This window comes from Zingiber officinale, chromosome 9B (genome assembly GCF_018446385.1).
Source record: "Zingiber officinale cultivar Zhangliang chromosome 9B, Zo_v1.1, whole genome shotgun sequence".
NCBI lineage: Eukaryota > Viridiplantae > Streptophyta > Magnoliopsida > Zingiberales > Zingiberaceae > Zingiber > Zingiber officinale.
The window spans coordinates 105,831,852-105,854,497 of NC_056003.1; the positions used below are offsets into that span (position 1 = coordinate 105,831,852).

General features: G+C 38.4%; 1 protein-coding gene across 1 annotated transcript; it reads left to right on the plus strand.

Annotated features, from left to right (window-relative positions):
- The first annotated feature begins 8,038 nt into the window (after positions 1-8,038).
- Positions 8,039-21,551, plus strand: LOC122023651 (2-carboxy-D-arabinitol-1-phosphatase-like). The gene is made up of 9 exons (XM_042581886.1): positions 8,039-8,429; positions 9,525-9,630; positions 9,759-9,975; positions 10,073-10,191; positions 18,441-18,539; positions 20,338-20,388; positions 20,466-20,564; positions 20,670-20,777; positions 20,989-21,551. The coding sequence occupies exons 1-9, from the start codon at positions 8,122-8,124 to the stop codon at positions 21,364-21,366; spliced, it is 1,485 nt and encodes a 494-aa protein (XP_042437820.1). The 5' UTR covers positions 8,039-8,121; the 3' UTR covers positions 21,367-21,551.
- The last annotated feature ends 1,095 nt before the right edge of the window (positions 21,552-22,646 follow it).

A 22,646-nucleotide genomic window follows, 5' to 3' on the forward strand; every position in this document is an offset into this window, starting at 1 on the left:
AGCAAATCCTTGAAATGCGCAACACTCTTTAGCCAACCCGACCCTGTTTGAGAACAAGGTTCGAGCAGACGGAAACTCAGCTGACCTACTGACAAAATGTATCAATGGCCCATCAGATCAACGACTTGATATTTCTTTTTGCCATTTTATGTAACAGTTGTTAGAGAATCAAGAGAATATGCTCTGCGCGATTCGTACGACGAAAGCTTCTACCCTACAAAACATAGAAATGATGAACCTATTTCAGAAAAGTTGACGACAGAAGAAGAGGAAAAGTAACACTATATAGGGTCTTCTTCCAAATGTACATGTACGCTACGCTAAGTTTTATCATCAGAGTTCATTGTTTATCAATCCCTGTTCTTCATTTTCTTCTTCCATCACTTGTCTAACTGAGTGTCGGAATGACTGCACCGAAAGATTCCTCCCTGACGTTTTTTTTATTCCAATAATTCTTACTTTTACCATACACACAGTCAAAATAAGAACCATCTACCCTACGCGCCATCTCTCACGCTTTCTGACAGGATTGGCCGCGAAGAAACACCCGGCATCTGGCACGAAGAAACTTACGGCCTCACCTCGGAAAACTCAGGTCGCGAACTCGCAGCCTCGCCTCCGAACTTGCGGGATCTGCTATGAAGAATCACACGGTGACGAGGCCGCAAACTCGCAGCCTCACCATAAAGGAATACGCAGTGTTCGCTACAAAGGAATTTGCACCGACAAGGCCATGAACTCACAGCCTCACCTCGAAGAAATTAGTGGTGATGAGGCAGTGAACTGTTAGAGTGTATACTAAAAGCTTAGCTTTTTGTAAACATTTATTTTGAAATAAAGAATCACATTGGTCAAATGTCTACATTTATATGCTAAGTGTAGTTGTTCAATTAATTTATATTGTAGATAACATGGTGTGTGGTGTCACACACAGAAGATCATGCTATCAATTTCTTATAAATTATAAACAGTAGCTCACGACTAAGATGGATAGAACAAACCATTGGAATAGTCGTAGTGTAATTTGGTATTATCTTGACTATAAAATTACACTAGTACACTCTGTGTGTATTGAGCAGGACCATTTAAGGTAAGTTCTTTTTATACTGATTGCATAAAAGAACAAGACCTTTGTTATTATGGAAATGTGTGCTCTTAATCATGATATAATAACAAGCACATATACTCAATATTCATTTCTTTAATTTATCAAAGGGTGCGATTTAGTTTGATAAATCAATAGGCCCGATAAGTTGGAAAATGATATTATTTATATGGTGTGTTGTTGATTATAAAATGAAACTGTGTCCTAGGAATCTAGGTTGATGATGCCCCCAAGAGGAGCTCATAAGGATTGTCATGTAAATCCTGCAGGTGGACTTAGTCCGACATGATGATGAAGTTGAGTGATACTACTCTTAGAGCTAGATATTAATTAAGTGAGTTGTTAGTAACTCATTTAATTAGTGGACATTCTATATCTTAAACACAGGAAGACTAACACACTCATGATAAGAAGGAGCCCATATAGTAATATGGGATTGGTGCGATAGTTCAATAATAACTCTTTAGTGGAATGAGATATTATTGATGAACTCGAGTTGGGTGTTCGGGACGAACACGGGAAGCTCAAGTTCACCGAGAGACCAAAACCAATTCCTCCTCTTAGTCCCTGTCATAGCCTCTTAATTATAAAGTGTTATACTCACTCATACCCACTCTCTTACCCACCTTAAGGTGGCCGGCCAAGCTTAGCTTGGAGCCCAAGCTAGGGCCGACCAAACCAAGGTTTGATGGGTCAAGTAGGTGGCCCGCCCTAGCTTGAACCCAAGCTTAGGTGGTCGACCATAATTAAATTAAAAGGGGTTTTAATTTTTAAAATCTTTCCTTATGTGGATGTCATGATTTTAAAAGATAGTTTAAAATTTAAATATTTCCTTTTATAGTTTTCTACTAAAGATTAAGAGAAAAGTTTGATATTTTTCCTTATTTGTAGTTAAAAGGAAGATTTTAATTTTTGATAAAACTTTCCTTTTTTGTAACCATCCTCATGATTTTAAAAGAGAGTTTTAAAATTAAATCTTTCCTTTTATAGTTTCTACAAAAAGATTAAGAGAAAGGTTTGATATATTTCCTTATTTGTAGATTGAGAGAAAGATTTTAATTTTGGAGAAAACTTTCCTTATTGTAATCATCCACATGTTTTAATAGAGATATTTTAATTTATAAAAGTTTCCTTTTATAACTAACCATGAAGAGAATTTTTAAAAGAGATATTTTTATTTTAAAATTTTTATTTTAAAATTAGGAAGTTTTAATTTTGTGTTTAAAACTTTCCTTCCTTGGAGGATTTGATATGGGCGGCCACATTGATAGAGAAAAGGAAAATTTTTAATTAAATTTTTCCTTTCAATGGCAAGGAAAATAAGGAAGTTTTTATTAAAACTTTCCTTATTTGCCAAAACCAAGAAATATAAAAGAGAGGGTAGAGGTGTCTCACCTCACAACAACAAGATATCCTCTAGTATTCCTCTCTTCCTTGGTGGTGGCCGACCCTCTCTTCTTCCTCTTCCCCTATTCTTCTTCTTAAGTGGCCAGCGGCATCATCTTCTTGGATAGATCTTGGTGGCCGAATTTTGCTTGGAGAAGAAGAAGAGATAGGAGGCATTGTTTCTAGCATCCCTTAGAGCTTGGTTGGTGGCCGAAGTTCTTCATCTCTAGGAGATTGTTGGTGGCCGAAACTTGCAAGGAGAAAAAGGAAGCTTGGGTGGATTCTCGTCTCGGTAGATCGTCGCCCGCACGACGTCCGAGATAAGAAGAGAAATACGATAGAAGATCGTGAGGTCTATAAGCTACAAAAGGTATAACTAGTTATTAGTTTCTGCATCATAACTAGTTCATCTTTTTGTTAAGATCTTGAAATACCAAACACAAGAGACTAACATTTCTAGGTTTCAAATTTATGATTCGAATTTGTGTTTCTTTTATTTTTTTTCGATCTTGTGATTCGATTGTTCTTAATGGTTAAACCTAGGGTTACTATAAGGAGATTAAATATTGAATTTCAATGAAAAGTTTTATCTAGGAAGTGGTGGATGCTCCCATAACCAAGAAGGCCTAGTGTCTCGCCATGTTTAACTTGGAAGCCGATTTCTGAAATAAATATTTAATCAAATTTGTAACATAGGTGGACTTGGATTAATAATGTTAAGCATCGTTTGCGATCCAAGTCTAAACTTTTAAGAACAGATAAATTGAATTTGGAATCAATAATGTTAAGTTATGTTTGCGATTCCAAATTTAATTTCTAAAGAACACAATAGGTTGTTAGGAATGGTTCAGGACCTGCACAAAATTTTTGTACAGGGGAACCAGTACGATATTCCGAGTAGCAACCAACATGAACATGTGGTGACAAGGGCACGAACTTGCTGTCTCCTCGGTAATGAACTCACGACATCCGTCATGAAGTACTCGGAATATCCGTCGCGAAGGAACCCACAGTGTCCGCCACTAAGGAACTCGCAGTGGCTAGGCCACGAAGGAACTCGCGGTCTTGCTGTGAAGGAACTTGCGGTGAAAGGTTGCAAACTCACGACGACGAAGTTCCTCCACTGCAACACGGTGAGGTTGGCCGCCGCCGCCGAAATATTTCCTTCCTTCTTGATACGGGTTATGATAGGTCGGCCTGACGAGTGAAAGAGGGATATAGATCAAGAAAGATAGGAGTAATATGTGGTCGGTCGAGTGCAAATCGAGTGAGCACCAATGTGCTCATATATGCTCGGCCAGGCAAAGCCCGCCTGAGCATAATGGTATTTTGCCTTATATATGATTTTCAGCATATTACTGGTCGACCGCAGGTCAAACGAGCACCCACGTACTCATATATGATCAACCGGGCTAAGCCCGCCCGAGCATAAAGGCATTTAGCCTTATGTATAATTCTCATCATATTACCGGTTGACTGCAGGTCGAGCGAGCACCCACATGCTCATATATGTTCGGTCGGACTAAGCCCGCCCGAGCATAAAGGCATTTAGCCTTATGTATGATTTTTAGTATATTACAGGCCGATCGCAAGCCGAGCGAGCACCCACATACTCATATATGCTCAGTCGGGGTAAGTCCGCTTGAGTATAAAGACATTTAGTTTTATATATGATTTTCAGCATATTACCGGCTGACCGTAGGCCGAGCGAGCACCCACGTGCTTATATATGCTCGGCTGGGCTAAGTCTGCCCGAACATAAAGACATTTAGCCTTATATATGATTCTCAACATATTACCGGTCGACCACAGGCCGAGCGAGCACCCACGTGCTCATATATGTTCGGTCGGGCAAAGTCCGCTCGAGCATAAAGACACTTAGACTTATATTACCGACCGACCGCAGGGCGAGCGAGCACCCACGTGCTCATATACACTCGACTGGGTTAAACCTGCCCGAGAATAAAGACATTTAGCTTTATATATGATTCTCAGTATATTACCGGCCGACCGCAGGCCGAGCGAGCACACACGTGCTCATATAAGCTCGGCCGAGCTAAGCCCGGCCATGTATAAAGGTATTTAGCTTTATATATGATTCTCATCATATTACTGGTAGATCGAGCACCCACGTGCTCATATATGCTCGGTCGGGCAAAGCCCGCCCGAGTATAAAGATACTTAGACTTATATTACCGGCCGATCGCAGGCTGAGCGAGCACCCACATGCTCATATATGCTCGGCCTGGCTAAGCCCGTCCGAGCATAAAGACATTTAGCATTATATATGTTTTTCAACATATTATCGGCCGACAGTAGGTCGAGCGAGCGCCCACGTACTCATATATGGACGGTTGGCAAAATCCTACCCCGAGCATAAAGACACTTAGACTTATATTACCGGCCAACCGCAGGCCAATTGAGCACTCACGTGCTTATATATGCTCGGTCGGGCTAAGCCCGCCCGAGCATAAAGGCATTTAGCCTTATGTATAATTCTCAACATATTACCGGCCGACCACAAGCCGAGTGAGCGCCCACGTGCTCATATATGCTCGGTCAGGAAAAGCTTGCCCAAGCATAAAGATAGGATCAGCAGAAGGTATTCTTAATATACGGTCGGCTTGAACGATCGACCGAGATATGCCCAACATAATATTTGACGGGAAATATCTTCTAGAAGCTTCTTCAATTACAATGATGTGTCCCCCATCACAAATATAAGTCACAAACGACTAAAGAGGTACATCTGAGGTACAAAAAAGATTTCTTAAAGGAGTATTGCACGAAGTATAGAAGATGACTTCATCTTCTAACAAACCCTAACGAACCAGGGACACTTCACGACTATGGTGGTTACGTGAGATAGTATAAAAAAGGAAATTCTCTCCGTTGGCAAGGTACGCAAGTTCTAGCATCCCAACTCTGCTTCACTTCAGTTATTGTTCTTCTTCTTCTTCTTCTTCTTCCACATTCGAGAGGAATTGACTTGAGTGTCGGAGAGCCTAGCCAGGGATCCCCACCCCGGTCTTAGGTCACTAATGCTTTGTTGGCTCGTCTCATTGTGCGTAGGAGCGTTGAGAAGTTTCTCCGGATCTTTGGGAGTTCATCTTCGTCGGAGGTCATCATCACCCATCGAAGCTAGTGCACATCTTCGCAGATTTCAGACAAGATCAAATTTGACGTCGTCTGTGGGAACTATTCATTTGGATCTGAAGCTACGAAGATGGAGGAAGCTAGCAAACCCAACACTATTACTATTTCGCAAGATGACCTGGAGTTGCTCATCAACGCCAGAGTATAGAAGATATTGTAACAACAGCAACAACAAGTCAATACTGGTGGCACGTTACTTGTAGTGCTACCTCTGGCGATGTTTGTAACTTCGCATCATAGAGAGAGAGATATCAAAGGGGGAGATCCCGCTCATTTGTTTTTTGCTCCTCTCTCTCCCACAGACGACGTCAAATTTGAACCTGTCTTAAATATGCGAAGATGTGCGCTAGCTCCGATGGGTGACGATGACCTCCGACGAAGATGAACTCCCAAAGATCCGAAGAAACTTCTCAACGCTCCTACGCACAATAAGACGAACTATCAAAGCGTTAGTGACCTAAGATCGGGATGAGGATCCCTGGCTAGACCCTCCGACGCTCAAGTTAGTTCCTCTCAAAGGTGGAAGAAGAAGAAAAAGAACAGTAACCGAAGTGAAATAGAGTTGGGATGCTAGAACTTGCGTACCTTGCCAACGGAAAGGACCCCCCTTTTTATACTACCTTACGTGACCTCCGTAGTCGTGAAGTGGTTCTCGGTTCATTAGGGTTTGTTAGAAGATGAAGTCATCTTCTATACTTCGTGCAATAATCCTTTAAGGAATCTTTTTTTTACCCCAGATATACCTCTTTTGTCATTTGTGACTTATATTTGTGATGGAGGACACGTCACTGTAATTGAAAAAGCTTCTAGAAGATATTTCCCGTCAAATATTATGCTGGGCCTATCTCGGTCGATCGTTCAAGCCAACTATATATTGAGAATACCTTCTGTTAATCATGTCTTTATGCTCGGGCAAGTTTTGCCCGGCTGAGCATATATAAGCATGTGAACGCTCGTTCGGCTTACGGTCGACCGGTAATATGTTGAGAATCATACACAAGGTTAAATGCCTTTATGCTCGGGCGGGCTTAGCCCGAACGAGCATATATGAGCACGTGGGTGCTCGCTTAGCATGCGATCGGCCGGTAATATAAGTCTAAGTGCCTTTATGATCGGACAGACTTTTCCTAGTCGCGTATATATGAGCACGTGAGCACTCACTCGGCCTATGATCGGCTGGTAATATGTTGAAAATCATATATAAAACTAAATGCCTTTATGCTCGGGCGGGCTTAGCCCGACCGAGCATATATGAGCACGTGGGTGCTCGCTCGGCCTGCGATCGACCGGTAATATAAGTCTAAGTGCCTTTATGCTCGGGCGGGTATTGCCCGGTCGAACATATATGAGCACGTGAATGCTCACTCGGCTTGCGATCGACCAGTAATATGCTGAGAATCATATATAAGGCTAAATGCTTTTATGCTCACCTGGACTTAGGCTGACCGAGCGTATATGAGCACGTGTGTGCTCGCTCAGCCTACGGTCGGCCGGTAATATAAGTTTAAGTGCCTTTATGCTCGGGCGGGCCTTGCCCGACCGAGCATATATGTGCACGTGTCTGCTCGCTCGGGTTGTGGTCTGCTTGTAATATACTGAGAATTATATATAAGGCTAAATACTTTTATGCTCGGGCGGGCTTAGCCCAGCCGAGCATGTGAGCACTTGGGTGGTTGATCGGCTTGCGATCGGCCGATAATATGCTGAAAATCATATATAAGGCTAAATGCCTTTATACTCGGGCGAGCTTAGCTCGACCGAACATATATAAGCAAGTGGGTGCTCGCTCGGGTTGCGATCGACTAATAATATGCTAAAAATCATACATAAGATTAAATGTCTTTATGCTCGGTCGTGCTTAACCCGACCGAGTATATATGAGCACGTGGGGACTTGCTCGACTCGTGATCCGCCGGTAATATGTTGAGAATCGTACATCTGGCTATATGCATTTATACTCGGGCAGACTTAGCCCAGCCGAGTATATATGAGCACGTGAGTACGGTAATATGCTGAAAATTATATATAAGGCTAAATATTTTTATGATCGGACGGATTTTATTCGACCGAGTATATATAAGTACATTAATATTCACTCGATCTACACTCTCGATCGATCAAATATTACTCCTATCTTTCTTGATCTAAATCTCTCTTTCACTTACCCGATCGATAGGGTAATCCGTATCACTTCTGTTTCTCGTTTCCTTTCAGTCTCTTCTCTTTCTGTCCTTTTTCTTCCTCTTCTCGTCCGCCCGTCCAAGTAAACATAGGATGAGCCTCCGACGTGGGCGATGTCTGTTGTATACCGATGTACGTGGCCTTATCCTTCCTCGGGAGGAAAACTAACTGAAGCCGCACAGAGGGAAAATAATTATTATTAAAAATATTTAAATTATTGTCATCGGCTGGCTCCTCCCTCTCCCCAGGGCTCGAGGGCATCACGCCGTCCGCCCTTTCTCGCATCCACCGAAATGCTCGCTTTGGTGCCTGCGTCGCCCGCCTGCGGTTCTCATTCCCAGCGGAGGACAAGGATCCCACATGGAATCTTCTGCTCGAACGTCAGGGAGATCCTTCGGGCGCCAGAGCTCCGGCAATCTCTGCCATCGTTGAGAGAGGCGAAGAGAGTTGTGCTTGTGAGGCATGGACAGAGCACATGGAACGAGGAAGGGCGCATCCAGGGGAGCTCCGACTACTCCGTCCTCACCTCCAAGGGCGAATCTCAGGCCGAGACCTCCCGCCAGATGCTCCTGACTGATTCCTTTGATGTCTGCTTCACTAGGTCGGTCCTTCATTCTTGGAATGCCTATTTTTGTCGGACTATTCGTTGAAAAATTTCTCCCTTGAAGATTAGTTCGTTACAACGGGATTCCAATTTCCAATTCTCGGTGATAACTCAGATGCAATTTTTTTCGATAATAAGATGCTAAATAAAAAAGAAAAGAAATATAAAATTAAAGATGGATACAAGTCAAAGCTCATTGCCCTGGTTTTTTATCCTCCATGTTGCAAGTATGCAACTAATACTATCAGAATAACTTAGGATGGATAAGCTATATGAACACTTCATTAGTAACTCTGGTTGAGGCTGGATTTTGGATTTTTGGTGTAAATTGACTTGGATATTTGATTACATCTGTAAATGCTAAAAACTTACTCATGCCACTAAACCATGAGTTACCATCAGGATATTGTTCACAAATCATGATTACATCCAACTTTATGCTCTGACCAATATTCAAGTGACACTCGTCAAACATGTCCATTTGAAAATGGCCATATATTACACTTTCTCCTAAAAGAAAAGCATACCCATGCCCAATTTGCACAACGAAACCCTTCTATTATATTAGGTTAACCACTACCTTTATACACTTTCTAGAGAATTCTAATGGTCTTGAATACGGTTACTAGTGTGCTGACTTGATGCAACACAGGCAATAGCATATCCTGCTATATAGTATGGCACTTGCATAGTTGCACTCCTTTCTACTCTGGAACTTGAACTCAGCTAAACCTTCTTGGTGCACGCGTGTATTTATTAAAGCCCATGTGAAAACCCAGAATTATATGCCCTTGAAAATCATGAGGGATAAGAAAAACAAGGTTGCTAATAAAGGTAAAGAGGGTTTTGGACTTCTAGATGTCGGATTATGGCTAATGTGGGTTTTGGGCTTCCCTTTATTCCCAACATAGTTTTGTCATTTCTTTAGTTTCCTCTTCTTTTCTTATCTGTAGCTGGGTCAGTACTTTGAATAGCGAGGTTATCACAATCACTTGCCACTCTCTCTCTTTTCTTGCCTTCAAATAAATGTGAATCTATTTAGCTTTTCCTTTCATTGATAATGTGGAATGTGGGTTCGGTTATGTGTACCAGTCCCTTGATTCGATCTCGGAGGACAGCTGAGATTATATGGGGTACTCGGAATAAGGAAATGATTGCTGAGCCTGATCTGAGGGAGATTGACCTCTACTCCTTCCAAGTGAGTGTTTTCCATAGACTTTTTCAGCTCTCTTCCTTTTCCTATAACCACTAATTTATCTTTTGTTCTCCATTTTTGTGGTGTGGATTTAAAGTGCAATTCTAATTGTTTGCCAATGACCATTACAGGGTCTTTTGAAGCATGAAGGAAAACAGAAATTTGGTGATGCATATCGCCAATGGCAGAAGGACGCAGCAAATTTCAATATTGATGGCCACTACCCTGTGAGAGAATTGTGGGACCGAGCAGAAAGCTGTTGGAGAAAAATCTTATCCCGTGAAGGAAAGTCAGTACTTGTTGTTGCTCACAATGCAGTTAACCAAGCTCTTGTGGCTACTGCAATTGGTAGATGTGCTTCTGTTATTGTTTGTTCATGTGAAACTCTTCTATCTTAATAGTTTTTGAAGTTTATATAACTATAACAGTTTGTCTGTTGATGCAGGACTTGGGACTCAATACTTTAGGAATCTTCTACAGAGCAACTGTGGGGTGAGTGTAATAGACTTCACCCCCAAACCCAGAGGTGGCCCACCACACATATGCATCAATCGTTTGAATCAGGTATATGCGTCTGATTATACTTATATATTAACTAAAGTTACTAACACCATGTGCTTAGTTATGATTTAATTTTTTCCAGTATAGTCTCCATACTGTTATCAGGATACACATACTTTGTGGAATTAAGTTGAAGATCTAACGAAAGTGTTGAGCAAATTGGGCACTCTTCTTGTCTATTACCTCCAAATGGAACACCAATATAATTCATTCTTTAACATATTGATTAATTTGTGCAATTATACTATTTCCAATCGGAGTTATGTTGGCATGTCATGTGGCTATCTTAGGTAACCATGAAGAGTTTGACAGTCCTTTTCTGTCATTCTCTTTTCCTCAGTCCTTTCTTGCAGAGCAATTGCAGTAGCAATAAGTAGGCTAAAAACGATATGCAATGTTTCTTATTAATTCATTTATGATTCCTCTACTAATTTGATTATATTGTTGGTCTATGCAAGGCAAGGAAAAAAATGATCCTCACTTGCACTCTCTCTTTATAATAAAACTTGGTTTCTTTTTCTTCTTTGAGTAAATGTTGTTTCAACTCAGTACACTTTAGTTTGATTGCTTGTTTTTGTGAAGTGTTTTTTTCTAACTTGTAAATTAAACAACCCCAATTTGTCTGATGATTAAATCATGTTTTTGGTGCAATTACTCAATCACTCGTGAAAATCCACAAGGCTACAGGTGTAGAATACACCACAGAGTTCAAATACTATAAGTGCCATGAAACAATGAATACAACAGTTCAAAAACTGAGGTGTTTATAGGAAGTGAACTGATAAGTTTGATAACCCAAGTGGTGTTGTTATGCCCCGCACGAGCTAAGCTTGTCGTGAAGCTAGTTTTGCTCGCCACACATTAATTGCAATAGTGTCAAGAGCAATATATATACAGAAGCTAATTAAATTGACTAAATGGATACCTCTAAAGAAACTCCACTAGTGCTATGCATACATTTCAACTAATAATATGATGGTAAAAGAAAGAAGTGCCTGATATATGTATAATATATAATATATAGTAATTATTCAAGATTTTTATTTTCAATCAATTTAAGAATATTAATCTCTTATCATAAATTTCTTTTAAATCAGATCTTAGACAAATTCATCATTTCTCATATTTTTTTCTTTTATTTACTTACAAGTATTCGTGATTTAATTCATCAATGAATCCACATATATACTATACATGACTGACAATCCGCAATTTGTTTAGTAAAAGATGCATCGTATATATGGATGAAGGACCTGCAATCCATCCAAAATGAAGTACATCGTACTCATATATGAATATATAGAGTGAATGACCCACAATCCACTCGGTAAAGATGTATCCTACATACATAGGATGAATGATCTCCAATCCATCCAATACAAAATATATCATAAATATATATAAAGGGCGAACGACCCACAATTCATCCAATAAAAAAATATCATATATATCTATGGGGTGATTGACCCGTAATCCACCTAAGAGCATCCACAATAGCTTGGGATATTTCTCCCAAGTATTTGTGGACCCCACTTCCACATCAACTTTCAAATATCTCACTATTCAAATATCTCAACTTTCACAATGAAATATCTCACCATCCAAATATTTATGGGTCCCACCAATCAAATATCTCACTCTCAAATATCCTCAACTTCACAATCAAACCTCCCACCAATCAAATATTTATGGGTCTCATAACCATTTTATTAACTTACATATATTTTTATATTTAAATAAAATTAATATATATTTTTAATATATTTCGTCTATCATTTATTCATAAATATATTTTAGACAATTATTCAATATAATTTTTTTAATATTAATATTTTATTTAAATGAAAACAATACAACATCAACAATACAACATCGAGCGTACACATTTTAAAAAAAACTACAACATAGTTCAAATATTTCACAAAATCAGAATTGAATAACTAAATATTTCATATATAATAAATTAGTTATTTACTCATCACGATGGCAAGTTTCCCAGATGTGTTCAACCAAATCATGACAAAGTTGATGATGCACCTGAGTATCACGTAACTCGGAATTTCTTCGAATGTATTCAGCAAATTCACTGGTTGAGCCATGATTCGCTGTGATTGTATCTTGTTCTTCGCGATCCCAAATCGATATTGCATGGCATTCGTCCTCCACAATCATGTTGTGTAAAATAATGCACGAATACATGATTTCTTTGCATTTGTCCATAAACCAATGTCGCCCTGGACCTCTTATAATTGCCCAACGAACTTGGAGTACCCCAAATGCCCGCTCGACATCTTTTCTTGCAGCCTCTTGTCTTTCCTTAAATTTAATTCTTTTCGAATCCTGAGGGCAGGAAAAACTCTTGACGAAAGTGGCCCATTCCGGATATATACCATCTGTTAGGTAGTACCCTTTTGTATATCGTGTACCGTTCACAATAAAATTAACTTCCGATGCATTTCCTTTCAAGACATCATTAAAAATAGGTGACTCATTAAGCACATTGATATCATTGCGAGATCCAGCAACTCCAAAAAATGCATGCCATATCCACAAATCGACAGATGCGACTGCCTCAAGCACAATTGTTGGATAGCCATGATCGCCTCGCGTGTACTGTGCCCTCCACGCAACCGGACAATTTTTCCAGGCCCAATGCATGCAATCAAGACTTCCTAACATCCCAGGGAAACCATGCATTTCAAGCAAACGAGTGATGTCAGTTGCATTGGGTTTTCTTAAGTACTCACCTCCGTATATTTGTCTCACGCATTGGCAAAAGTTGGACAAGCATTCGAGGGCAGTTGTTTCACCCATTCGCAAGTACTCGTCAAATTGGTTGGCAGAACCTCCATATGCCAGTTGACGGATAGTCGTCGTGCATTTTTGAAGCGGCGACAGACCTTTTCTCCTTGCTGCATCTTCCCTCCATTTAAAAAATCCACTAGGATGATTTTCCAAATACTATGCGCAAAAATCGTCTTCGGAACATATCAGTATACACCGGCTCAACACAGAAATAATCATTGACAAGTCGAGTGTGTCCAGCTACACGATCTTTGTTAATTGTTCTTCTTCTTTGTGTACTCCCATGATAATCTTGCACGAATTCAGCTACTCTAAATTGATTGCGTACTACCATCATAAATAACGCCTCACCGGGATCTGATATTGTAGGCCTCGTTGTGTCTTCGGGAATATTATGACGAACTTGTGAACCTTCTTCACTAGAATTTTCGTCGTTACTTGGAGAGTTGAACAATTCCATTTCTCTCTAAATTTTTGGTAGACAATGAGTATGGAAATGATGAAAATAGATGAAAGAAAGGATGTATATATAGAGAGAAATTGAACGTTACCCAACGTTTAAATTTTCGAACATTTATTTTTCTGAACGTTGTGTTTTCGAACGTTACCTTTTATTTCATTTTTAAGTTTTTAAAGTTCTGATTTTACTTTAATTAAAAAAATATATAAATTGTAAATAGTGGCACCCACTTTTAATGTTATGATTTCGAACGTTTATTTCTCTAAATTTTTCAACGTTATGATTTTTATTAAAAAAGTCACCCACTTTTTTGGGTGGGACCCACCGTATTTATTTAAAAAAAATAAAAAAAATATAAATAGTGGCAGCCCACCAAAATGGTGGGCCCCACAAGGGGAAATCACCGAGCACTGATGAGTGCTCGGTGATTTCCATTACCCCATCAAATATCCCCTACAATGGGGGATATTTGGGAGTGGGGGATATTTGGAGAAATATCCCCTCCAAATATCCCCCATTGGAGATGCTCTAATAGAAATATATCATGTGTACGCATAATCCACCTAATGAGAAAATCATCTCATATGGAAGGGCCGAAGTCCACACAAGCATGAAAAGACTCAAGGGTCATCTTTGAGTGTAGAGTTAATGCTCTATAACATAAGTAATTCAGTTATTTATTAATTTAATATAAATCGTAGTGCAACTTTTTCAGAGCGTGGAGCCAAAGGTCTATACTACACTTAGTCACTAGCCCTCTCAAAGAGCGGAGCTAAAGCCCTAACTACAAGTAGTCATGTAGTTCTTCTAGGAGACAGAGTTGAAACTCAATACCAAAAATATTGTATTCATCATTTTGTTTATTTAGCATAAGGTTACACAACTCTTTTTAGATCACAAAACTCACGCTCTATAGTAATGGTATTTTATTTATAGTTTTGTCAATTTAGTACAAATAGTACGCAACTCATTTTAGAGCGCAAAGCAAAAGCTAAGTGTAAACAATATATCGATTACTTTATTTATTTGGATATATAATTATACATCTAGTTTTCTCCCAGTTTCTTAGAGTAATTCAAACCCTTTTATGAGATTACTATTGATTTCCATATTCTTTATTTCAATTAATCATTTTTGTCGTAAACAAATTTTAAGGAGAAACAAGGAAGGATGAAGAGCAATAAGATCAAATAAGGGCAAGCAACGGTAAGGCATATTCAAACCAACAAGAGAAGAAATAAGATCATATAAGGAATTCTGTTTTTTTTTTCAGAAACTTTATCATTAAATCAACTTTAACAAAATTAACCATGCACAAGGTAATTAAAATGAAACAAGTAGGAAAACCCACCTGATTTTGTCTCAAATCACACTAGTTCGCCTTAAGAGACCCTACTCTCCTTTAACGAGAAGATCAACACGTTGTGAGTTGACTGTCGAATCTAACACAGGACTTAGGGTTTACTGTTCTTAGAAGAAAAATAGGGGAAACTTCTCTATTGTGGTGGAATAAATAATGAGTATTATTGTTGCTACGATGTTGTCGGAGGAAATTGTGAAGGACAACAAGCAATAATGATTGGTGGCAAACGGGAGTAGCTCGCTGCTATGGGGCGTCGACGACGATGATGGCAACATCAAAGATGGCAGCGGCGGCAGCTTCAACATGCGATGGCCGGTGCAATACCAAAATTTTTGTTGGTAGTGCATCTTAAATCATCTTGCTTCTATATGAAAGTTGACCCTTATTATAGGTATATAAAACACCAAGGACTCAGATTAGTCATTAGTACAACAATGAATATAATCGTCTAAAACCTAAGTCTTGTTCAACCAACTATTACTTTGCTTGCTGGATATGGTTCTCTCTATGATGCAGGAGGATCCGAAGATTTTTATTATTATTTTTGGTAATTTTCATTCTTTTGGTATTTAAGTATTTTTGGTGCTTTAGGTATTTTTGGCAATTTTTTATCTTTTGTATTTTTTTTGTATTTCAGTCCGTTTAGAAATTTTAGAATTGTAAGTCTATTAATAATTTTTTCTTTCTTTTAGAATTTCTTTCCTTTCTTTTCACGATAGGAATTGTAGTCTATATATTAGGATTTCTTTCCTTTATTTGGGTCTTAGGGTCTAGAATTTGTATAAACATCTATTTAACTATTTGAGAATTAATCCTTGATTATTAAATAAAATTTTCTTTTTACAGAAAAATCTGAATGATAGTGGTTATATCTTCTTGCCTTCTTCTCAAACCCTCCTTTCTCGTCAATCCGCATCAGAGCTGGCAGTGTGCTCGATTGAGGAAGTCGAGCATTAGATCCAATGGAAGGTCATAGTGGTCGTGGTCATGGTCGCAACAACATGCAAGTTCCAATTGAGGAACCTGAGCACGGTTGAGTATTGAGGATTTACAGAGGCAAGTTGCATATTTAACCCAATGTGTAGCGGCGGAGATACTTGAAGTTCATAAGGTACGTGGTCGAGTGGATCGACATGGAAATCTCGGATTTCAAGTTGATCTACTCGTATTTTCTGGTACGTTACAGAGGGCTTCGTTGATTGAAGCAACGAAGTGGAGAGGATTTTATGTTATGAAGAAGTTCCCGATCAGGTGAAAGTAGCTCAGAGGTATAGCATCGGCATGGTGGGAGTACTTGCGACGCTGATTAACAAGGCAAGGCTAAGATCAGAGATTGGGCAAAGATGAAGAAGATGAAGAGTCCATTTCTTCCCGTTGGCTACACTGAAATTTTGTTTCAACGATGTCAGGCGTTGAGGCAGGTGCGAGATCAGTCGATAATTATACGAATGAGGAGGAGGAAGATCAGGCATTAGAGGAGCAGCAGTCATTGACGAATGGTCCATTGATGAGTGTACGAACTACTGGATCATCTCTCCATTCTCACTCCAAGGGGAAAAGGAAGGATAGAATTGATCATGGTACAAAGATTCATGTTAGCTAGTTTTCATAATCTAAAACACCATCTTTCAAGTCTGGTCATTCAGATGCTATTGTAAGGTCATCTTCATTGACACGAGGCTCGTTGAAAGTTGGATCAGCTTTAGCAATATCTTCTGGTGTTGGCTTGAAGGACTCATCTTGCAAAGCTGCTGCTACAGATGTGCCATCAGTTGCTGCTGTGTACATTGAGACACAGCAAGCAAAAGCAAAGGGAGAGAATGAGAGGTTGGTCAGAGAAAACAAGGAAAGAAGAAGGTTGCTTGAAGAAGAGGCAAAAGAGCTTGTTCTACGGGAAGAGCAGAAGAAAGTGGAGGCTGCTAGGCAAGCTGACGAGCAAAGGATAGCAATAGTCGACGACAATGAGAAAGATGTGGACGACAAGATCAAAATTGTCAGTGATCCAATTTATAATGAAGACAAGACTGAGTCATCTAGCGAGCCAATATATGACGAGGTTGAACATGTTATCAGGGAAGAAAAGACTATGTCAGCATATGAACTTATTGAGATATATTGTGAAATCATTGATTCACATTTGCCGATGATATAGAAGAATTGCCCCATAGATCTAAAGGAAGTAGTATCAAGTGTAATATATGCATCCCTGAGATGTGCCTATATCCCAGAACTTATGGATATTAGCAAACATGTTACAGCAAAGTATAGTAAAGATTTTGTTAAGGTTGCTCTTGAAATTCGACCCGATTGTGGAGTTAGTCGTATGATGGTCGAGAAACTATCAGCAAATGCACATTAAAGTCCTGAATGAAGTTGCTAAAGAACATGGAATTAAATGGGAACCCAAAGCATTTGAAGAGCAAGTTTAGAAACCTAAACCTAAGGATGACCTACTGAGTGGTCCACCCTCTTCAGTAGTATGGATAAAACAGAAATTAATCATCTGATACAAAAACCTCTTTTGCTAGAAGCTAGAGCAATGAATCAATTCCCAAAGTCCAATAGCTACTAGTAGATTTTGCCGATTTGGTACCAGATGATCAGTTACCATCTGACACTACTATAAACTCGAGAACGAGTTCTTTCAATCCGGGTTGACTAATGCAGGAGGATCTAAAGATTTTTATTATTATTTGATAATTTTTATTCTTTTGGTATTTAAGATATTTTTGGTGTTTTAGGTATTTTTGGCAATTTTTATCTTTTGTATTTTTTTGGATTTGAGTCCGTTTAGAAATTTTAGGATTGTGTATGTTAATAATTTTTTCTTTTTTTAGAATTTCTTTTCTTTCTTTACAAGATAGGAATTGGAGTTTATATTAGGATTTCTTTCCTTTATTTGGGTCTTAGGGTCTATAGTCTATATGAACATCTGTTTAGCTGATTAATCCTCGATTATTAAATAAAATTTCCTTTTTATAAGAAAAATCTGGAGGACAATGATTATCTCTTCTTGTCTTCCCCTCAACTTTCCTTCTCGTCAGCTTGCAGGATAATCGTTATCCTGCTCGGCAACACTCTATTACACACTAAAGTATAATATAATTTTCATATAGCATCACTAGTGACCTAGATCATGGGTTCGAGTCTCAAAAATAGCCTCTTACGAAGCAAGGTAAAGCTGCGTACAATAGACCCTTCATAGGTTGTGCACCTAGCTGCCCTTTTTTATATAGCATCACTAGTGGTCATATTTTCTTTGGTTCATCTTGTGAAATAAATAATGTAAAACCTTCTTTCACTGTGCTGTTTATTTCTAGATATCTTTGCTTTTCTTTGTAATTAGTTTCTGTTGATTTACTTTCCTGTATCTAACTTCTAGTTCAATTGTCTAGCAAACTATCAATATCCAGTGAACTGCTTTCAGTTCTATTGCAATTAATTAAAGAATCCTGGGCACTTTTTTTAGTCAGTGAATCTTGGACACTTTTAAACTTTATCTTTTCAAATGCGTCACAATTATATATTTATTGGATATTGTCTTGCGAACTAGGTGCATAATCGCAGGTCTTTAAAGATGTTCATACTACCAAAGCAGTTACCATTAACTGAATGCTATTGCAGACACCAAATTCTCCTGTGAATTCTGGAACATCTGGAGGAAGGAAAGCTGGTAAGCGGATCATTTTGGTCTCTCATGGGATTACTCAAAGCAATACTGAGGTATAAAGAAGATGATAAATTTGTTTTATTTATTGAAAAATTTCTATATGATACTGCATAAAGAATCATCTATGCTTATGCTTGTTGTACATTATTCTCTTCGATTTAAAATTTGAGCAAGAATTGTTTAATTACTTGATAAGTTTGTAAAATTCTTAATTTGCTATAGAAATTTTAGTTTGACTTGTAGAATATCATTAATGGATGTTTATTTGTACCCTTTTTCCAAAAATGGTTTATTTTAGATGTTTATGTTTTCAATTTTCATACTACTTTAGCTACTTCTAAGGATGTTCAACCCATTTTAACAATTTGTTAGTGGTGATACCAAGGTTTGAAATCTTGAGCTTTATGGGACAGACTGATACAATTTTAGTACCGTGCCGTGTCAATATAGTTTCAATACATATTTATACATGCCTATACCAATTAAATAGCCATTTGTGCTAACATTAAGATTAACCAACATATTGAATCAATTAACTAAACAAATCAATCATCTATTTTAATTACATACAGTTTCATTTATACATATAATATTGATTAATTACACAGAATTATTAGTTACATATAGTTAATAAAATAATTAATGAAGGAATTGCTCCCGATCAATGGTGCAATGGTTAGGTCCTCAACGGATAACCAAAGGATCTAAGGTTTCAATATCAACTGCGATGCACAGCAGGGATTTTTCCCTCCGGTGAGAAGCATGCCTAAGAATGTTGGTGGATGTACCTCAATGAGGTCTGGATGGGCCTCCATGATCGCTTCCCCTTTAACCTTGAAATTTCTGTGAGATTGGGACCAGGATTAATCGGTTCTAACAGTTGGATACCCAGTGCCAACTAAAAAAATAAAGGAATTAATTATATTGTATTAACTAATTACATAATCTAGTAATTAATTATACAGTATTAGTTAATTAGTTATATATTACATAGATAATATCAATTAATTACATTATAACTAATACATATCATTTAATATAATTCTATTAAAAAAAGTCATGGGCTCTCGTCTTGCCCCTTGCAACTTCCTTCATTTCTATCCCACCCTGAGGCCATTCGATTCTGCCCCCTTTAAAGTGGTGTTCGCCAAATTAGATTGTCGGTGAGGTTCATGACCTCTAAAAATCTCCCCGGAGACCTTACTTGATTTCTCCTTTGACATTACTACATTCCTGTATGGATCACATGATTCCTCTACCTGACTCAGCGACTCTGCCCTATTCCTTTTTCAACTTCCAATATGCCTCTCGCCATGTTTTGAAGCCATTTGTAGCTTCTTCTTCTCTCTTCTTCCTCTCTCAATGAGCGTGAGATGATTCTGATCTTCCAGCACGGGTACATGAACATGACATGATCGTATTTGATCCATTCTATGTTTCCTAATAGCAGGAAAACATGATTAACTTAAAGTCAATTTTCAGGAGATTTTGTATTCCATAAATCATGAGATCATCTTATTCCATAAATCATGGGATTTGGGTTATGATAGCATAGCTAGTTTCCTTTTTCTGTCGCTAGCATTGTTATATATGTATATATCAGAGAGATAACAGAAATAATCTTTCATAGAATTGCTTCTCAATTTACGTCAACTTTATTTGTTTTCTCAATTTCAGGAACTTTTCCTGTTTTGGTGACTGGAGTATAGTGATTTCCCCCCCTGTATCTTCTAGTCTTTGTCTTTGCTCTCCTAGAAACTGGTGTCCAGATGTTTTAGTCATAGCTTTTCTTGTGAGTTCTATCTTCAGATTTTGGAAGAAAGAAAATGATCTGTGTATTATTACTTTCAGGCCTTGCTTAATATGGGATATGAATCCATGAATATGCTTGGAGTCATACAGGTAGTTTATCTTGTTCCTACAACTGCTCCTATTCATCAAGCAACAAATTTAATGATCTCTGGACCAATACAATGTAGTCACAAAAAACTGCTGAGTTACTTCTAGACTTGAAGATCAATAGCATAATTTGCAGCCCGCGGATTGCCTCAGTTGATACAGCCATGGCTATATCAGAGGTGAAATCTTGAAGTTCAAAAGAGACATATCACTGAGATTGTATTGTACTTGACCCATCCTAAGGCTATTTAAATAGCTTTCTTTCTGGTTGACATTGAATATAGGTCCAAGAAGCTGCAGATTGTCTCGGTGTTGATTGTGTGCCTCGCTATGTGGAGATGAAGAAAATGTTAGAACTTGAAATTGAACCTGCCTTGCAGCAAGCACAGAAGGTCAACTTCTAAAGTGTTGAATCCATCCCTAATGTTTTCTAAAACAAAAATAAAATAGATATTAACTACAGAAGCATTCTCTATCCTCAAGTACAGTCAGTGCCATCTAATGTTTTAACTCCAGGATTAGTAAGAGCCTAGCCATTTATTACTTATATTGCATACCTGAATAGTCAACTGAAGTGACTTGCAATTTTTTTTTGGTCACCAGAATTCATCTGGCAGTTTGGCAACACATCCAGGTTGGTTAGATCGCTTGGATCACCAGATATTAACAGCTATCTGGAAGCAGACAAAGGCTGCTTGGAACTCCTTGCTACTCGAATTGTCTGATGAATCAGAATCCTCGGAAAGAAATTTGGTGGTTGTAGGACACCCTGCCCTTCATGTTGCATTGATAGCCCATTGCCTCAACCTGACAACAGAATGGATGGATTCTTTTCATCTTGATGCTGGTAGTGTCAGTGTTATTGACTTTCCAGATGGGCCTGCAGGAAGAGGCATCGTTCGATGCATCAACTATACTGCACATTTAGGAAGGTGGTCTATACCAGTTACAAGATCAATGACAAATGATGAAGAGTTTTAGCTGCAAATTAGGTATTTTCTTTAACTCGCCGCAGACTTAGCAACTGCAGACTGTTTTGTGTATGTATTCCCTGTATTTGTATAGAATGATGCCATTTGAAATACAGAAGAACCTACTTGTACAAAAAACAACAAAAAACTTTTTGAGCACAAGTTTCGTTTCCCCACACCAATCATATTTTAGTTCCTCTCAAAGAAGAGCCTGAAGATGAACGTGTTTGTATTTCGCATTGAGAGACAAATGTAATAGAAGAGCTTCATTTTTTGTTACATAGGATAATAATTTTCTTGCTGCTTTATTAAATCCCATGGTTCCCCTGAATGAATGAGTTAATCTGCTCTGAATGTGAACAAAGTGGTGGCATCAAGAAGCTAGGAAGAATAGATACAGTGGTAAGTTGCAACCACAAGTGGTAGCTAGGTTCATGGTGGTCTGACACAACTATGACCTGCTACTTGATTCTGGTTTGAAGTGGATCCAAAGCATTGATTTGGTCTGGTTCAAAGTAGTCTAATTAAAACACTTCCAGTTTTTTTTTCCAGATCTTGCAACTACTTTTGAACTTTCCTTTGGGTTGCACAAACACTAACAACTAGCTTCTGCTCTTTCTTTCTATCATTATGTCTTGTGCTTTATTAGATTGCATCAAAAGTTGTATCCCTCTTTTTAAAAAGGAAAATGGATCATACAAGGATTTTTTTTCCCATTTTTTCCCTTTTAACATTTAGTTTTTTGCTCTAGTCTATTTACTTCTAGAAATTCATTGTCTTTTGTTAGTGACTTCTAGCCAGTTGTAACCCCAGCATAATGCCACACTGAAGATGCTGGACTCTCTCAGAATGCAATTCTTAGATGAGGCTACAAGATAATTCATGTAGGCTTAAACATTTTGGACTATACATTTCGCGCTTATCAAATCAACTTGTGACAAATGGTACATGAGGAATCCTATTGATAGGCTGAACCAATGGGCATCACATACATGTATCAATTGGACACTTGAGGAGATTTTAGTAGTTCCACAATTGCTAAATCAGAATTTAGGCAGGAGGTTTATAAGACAGAAGGATCTGCTATTATTAAGTTGGACTAAACCATTTCTCCACCTATGACTCATTGTCTCTTTCGAGTTAATAGATCACTTTCCTCAAGTTTGAAACTCAGTGATGAATCGACAAAGATCTATAGAGGATTGACTTTGCTTGGCTTAGCAAAACCTGCTCAAGCATAAGTAAAAAGACACTTCATCAGGAAACCTCTTAATCCTCCACCCTCTCTAT

Excerpts from the sequence above, each read along its gene's own strand:
- LOC122023651 (XM_042581886.1), top strand. The coding sequence starts at position 8,122 with ATGCTCGCTTTGGTGCCTGCGTCGCCCGCCTGCGGTTCTCATTCCCAG. Across the intron at positions 10,192-18,440 it reads GCATCAATCGTTTGAATCAG|ACACCAAATTCTCCTGTGAA; the intron begins GTATATGCGTCT and ends ATGCTATTGCAG. Across the intron at positions 20,565-20,669 it reads CAGCCATGGCTATATCAGAG|GTCCAAGAAGCTGCAGATTG; the intron begins GTGAAATCTTGA and ends CATTGAATATAG.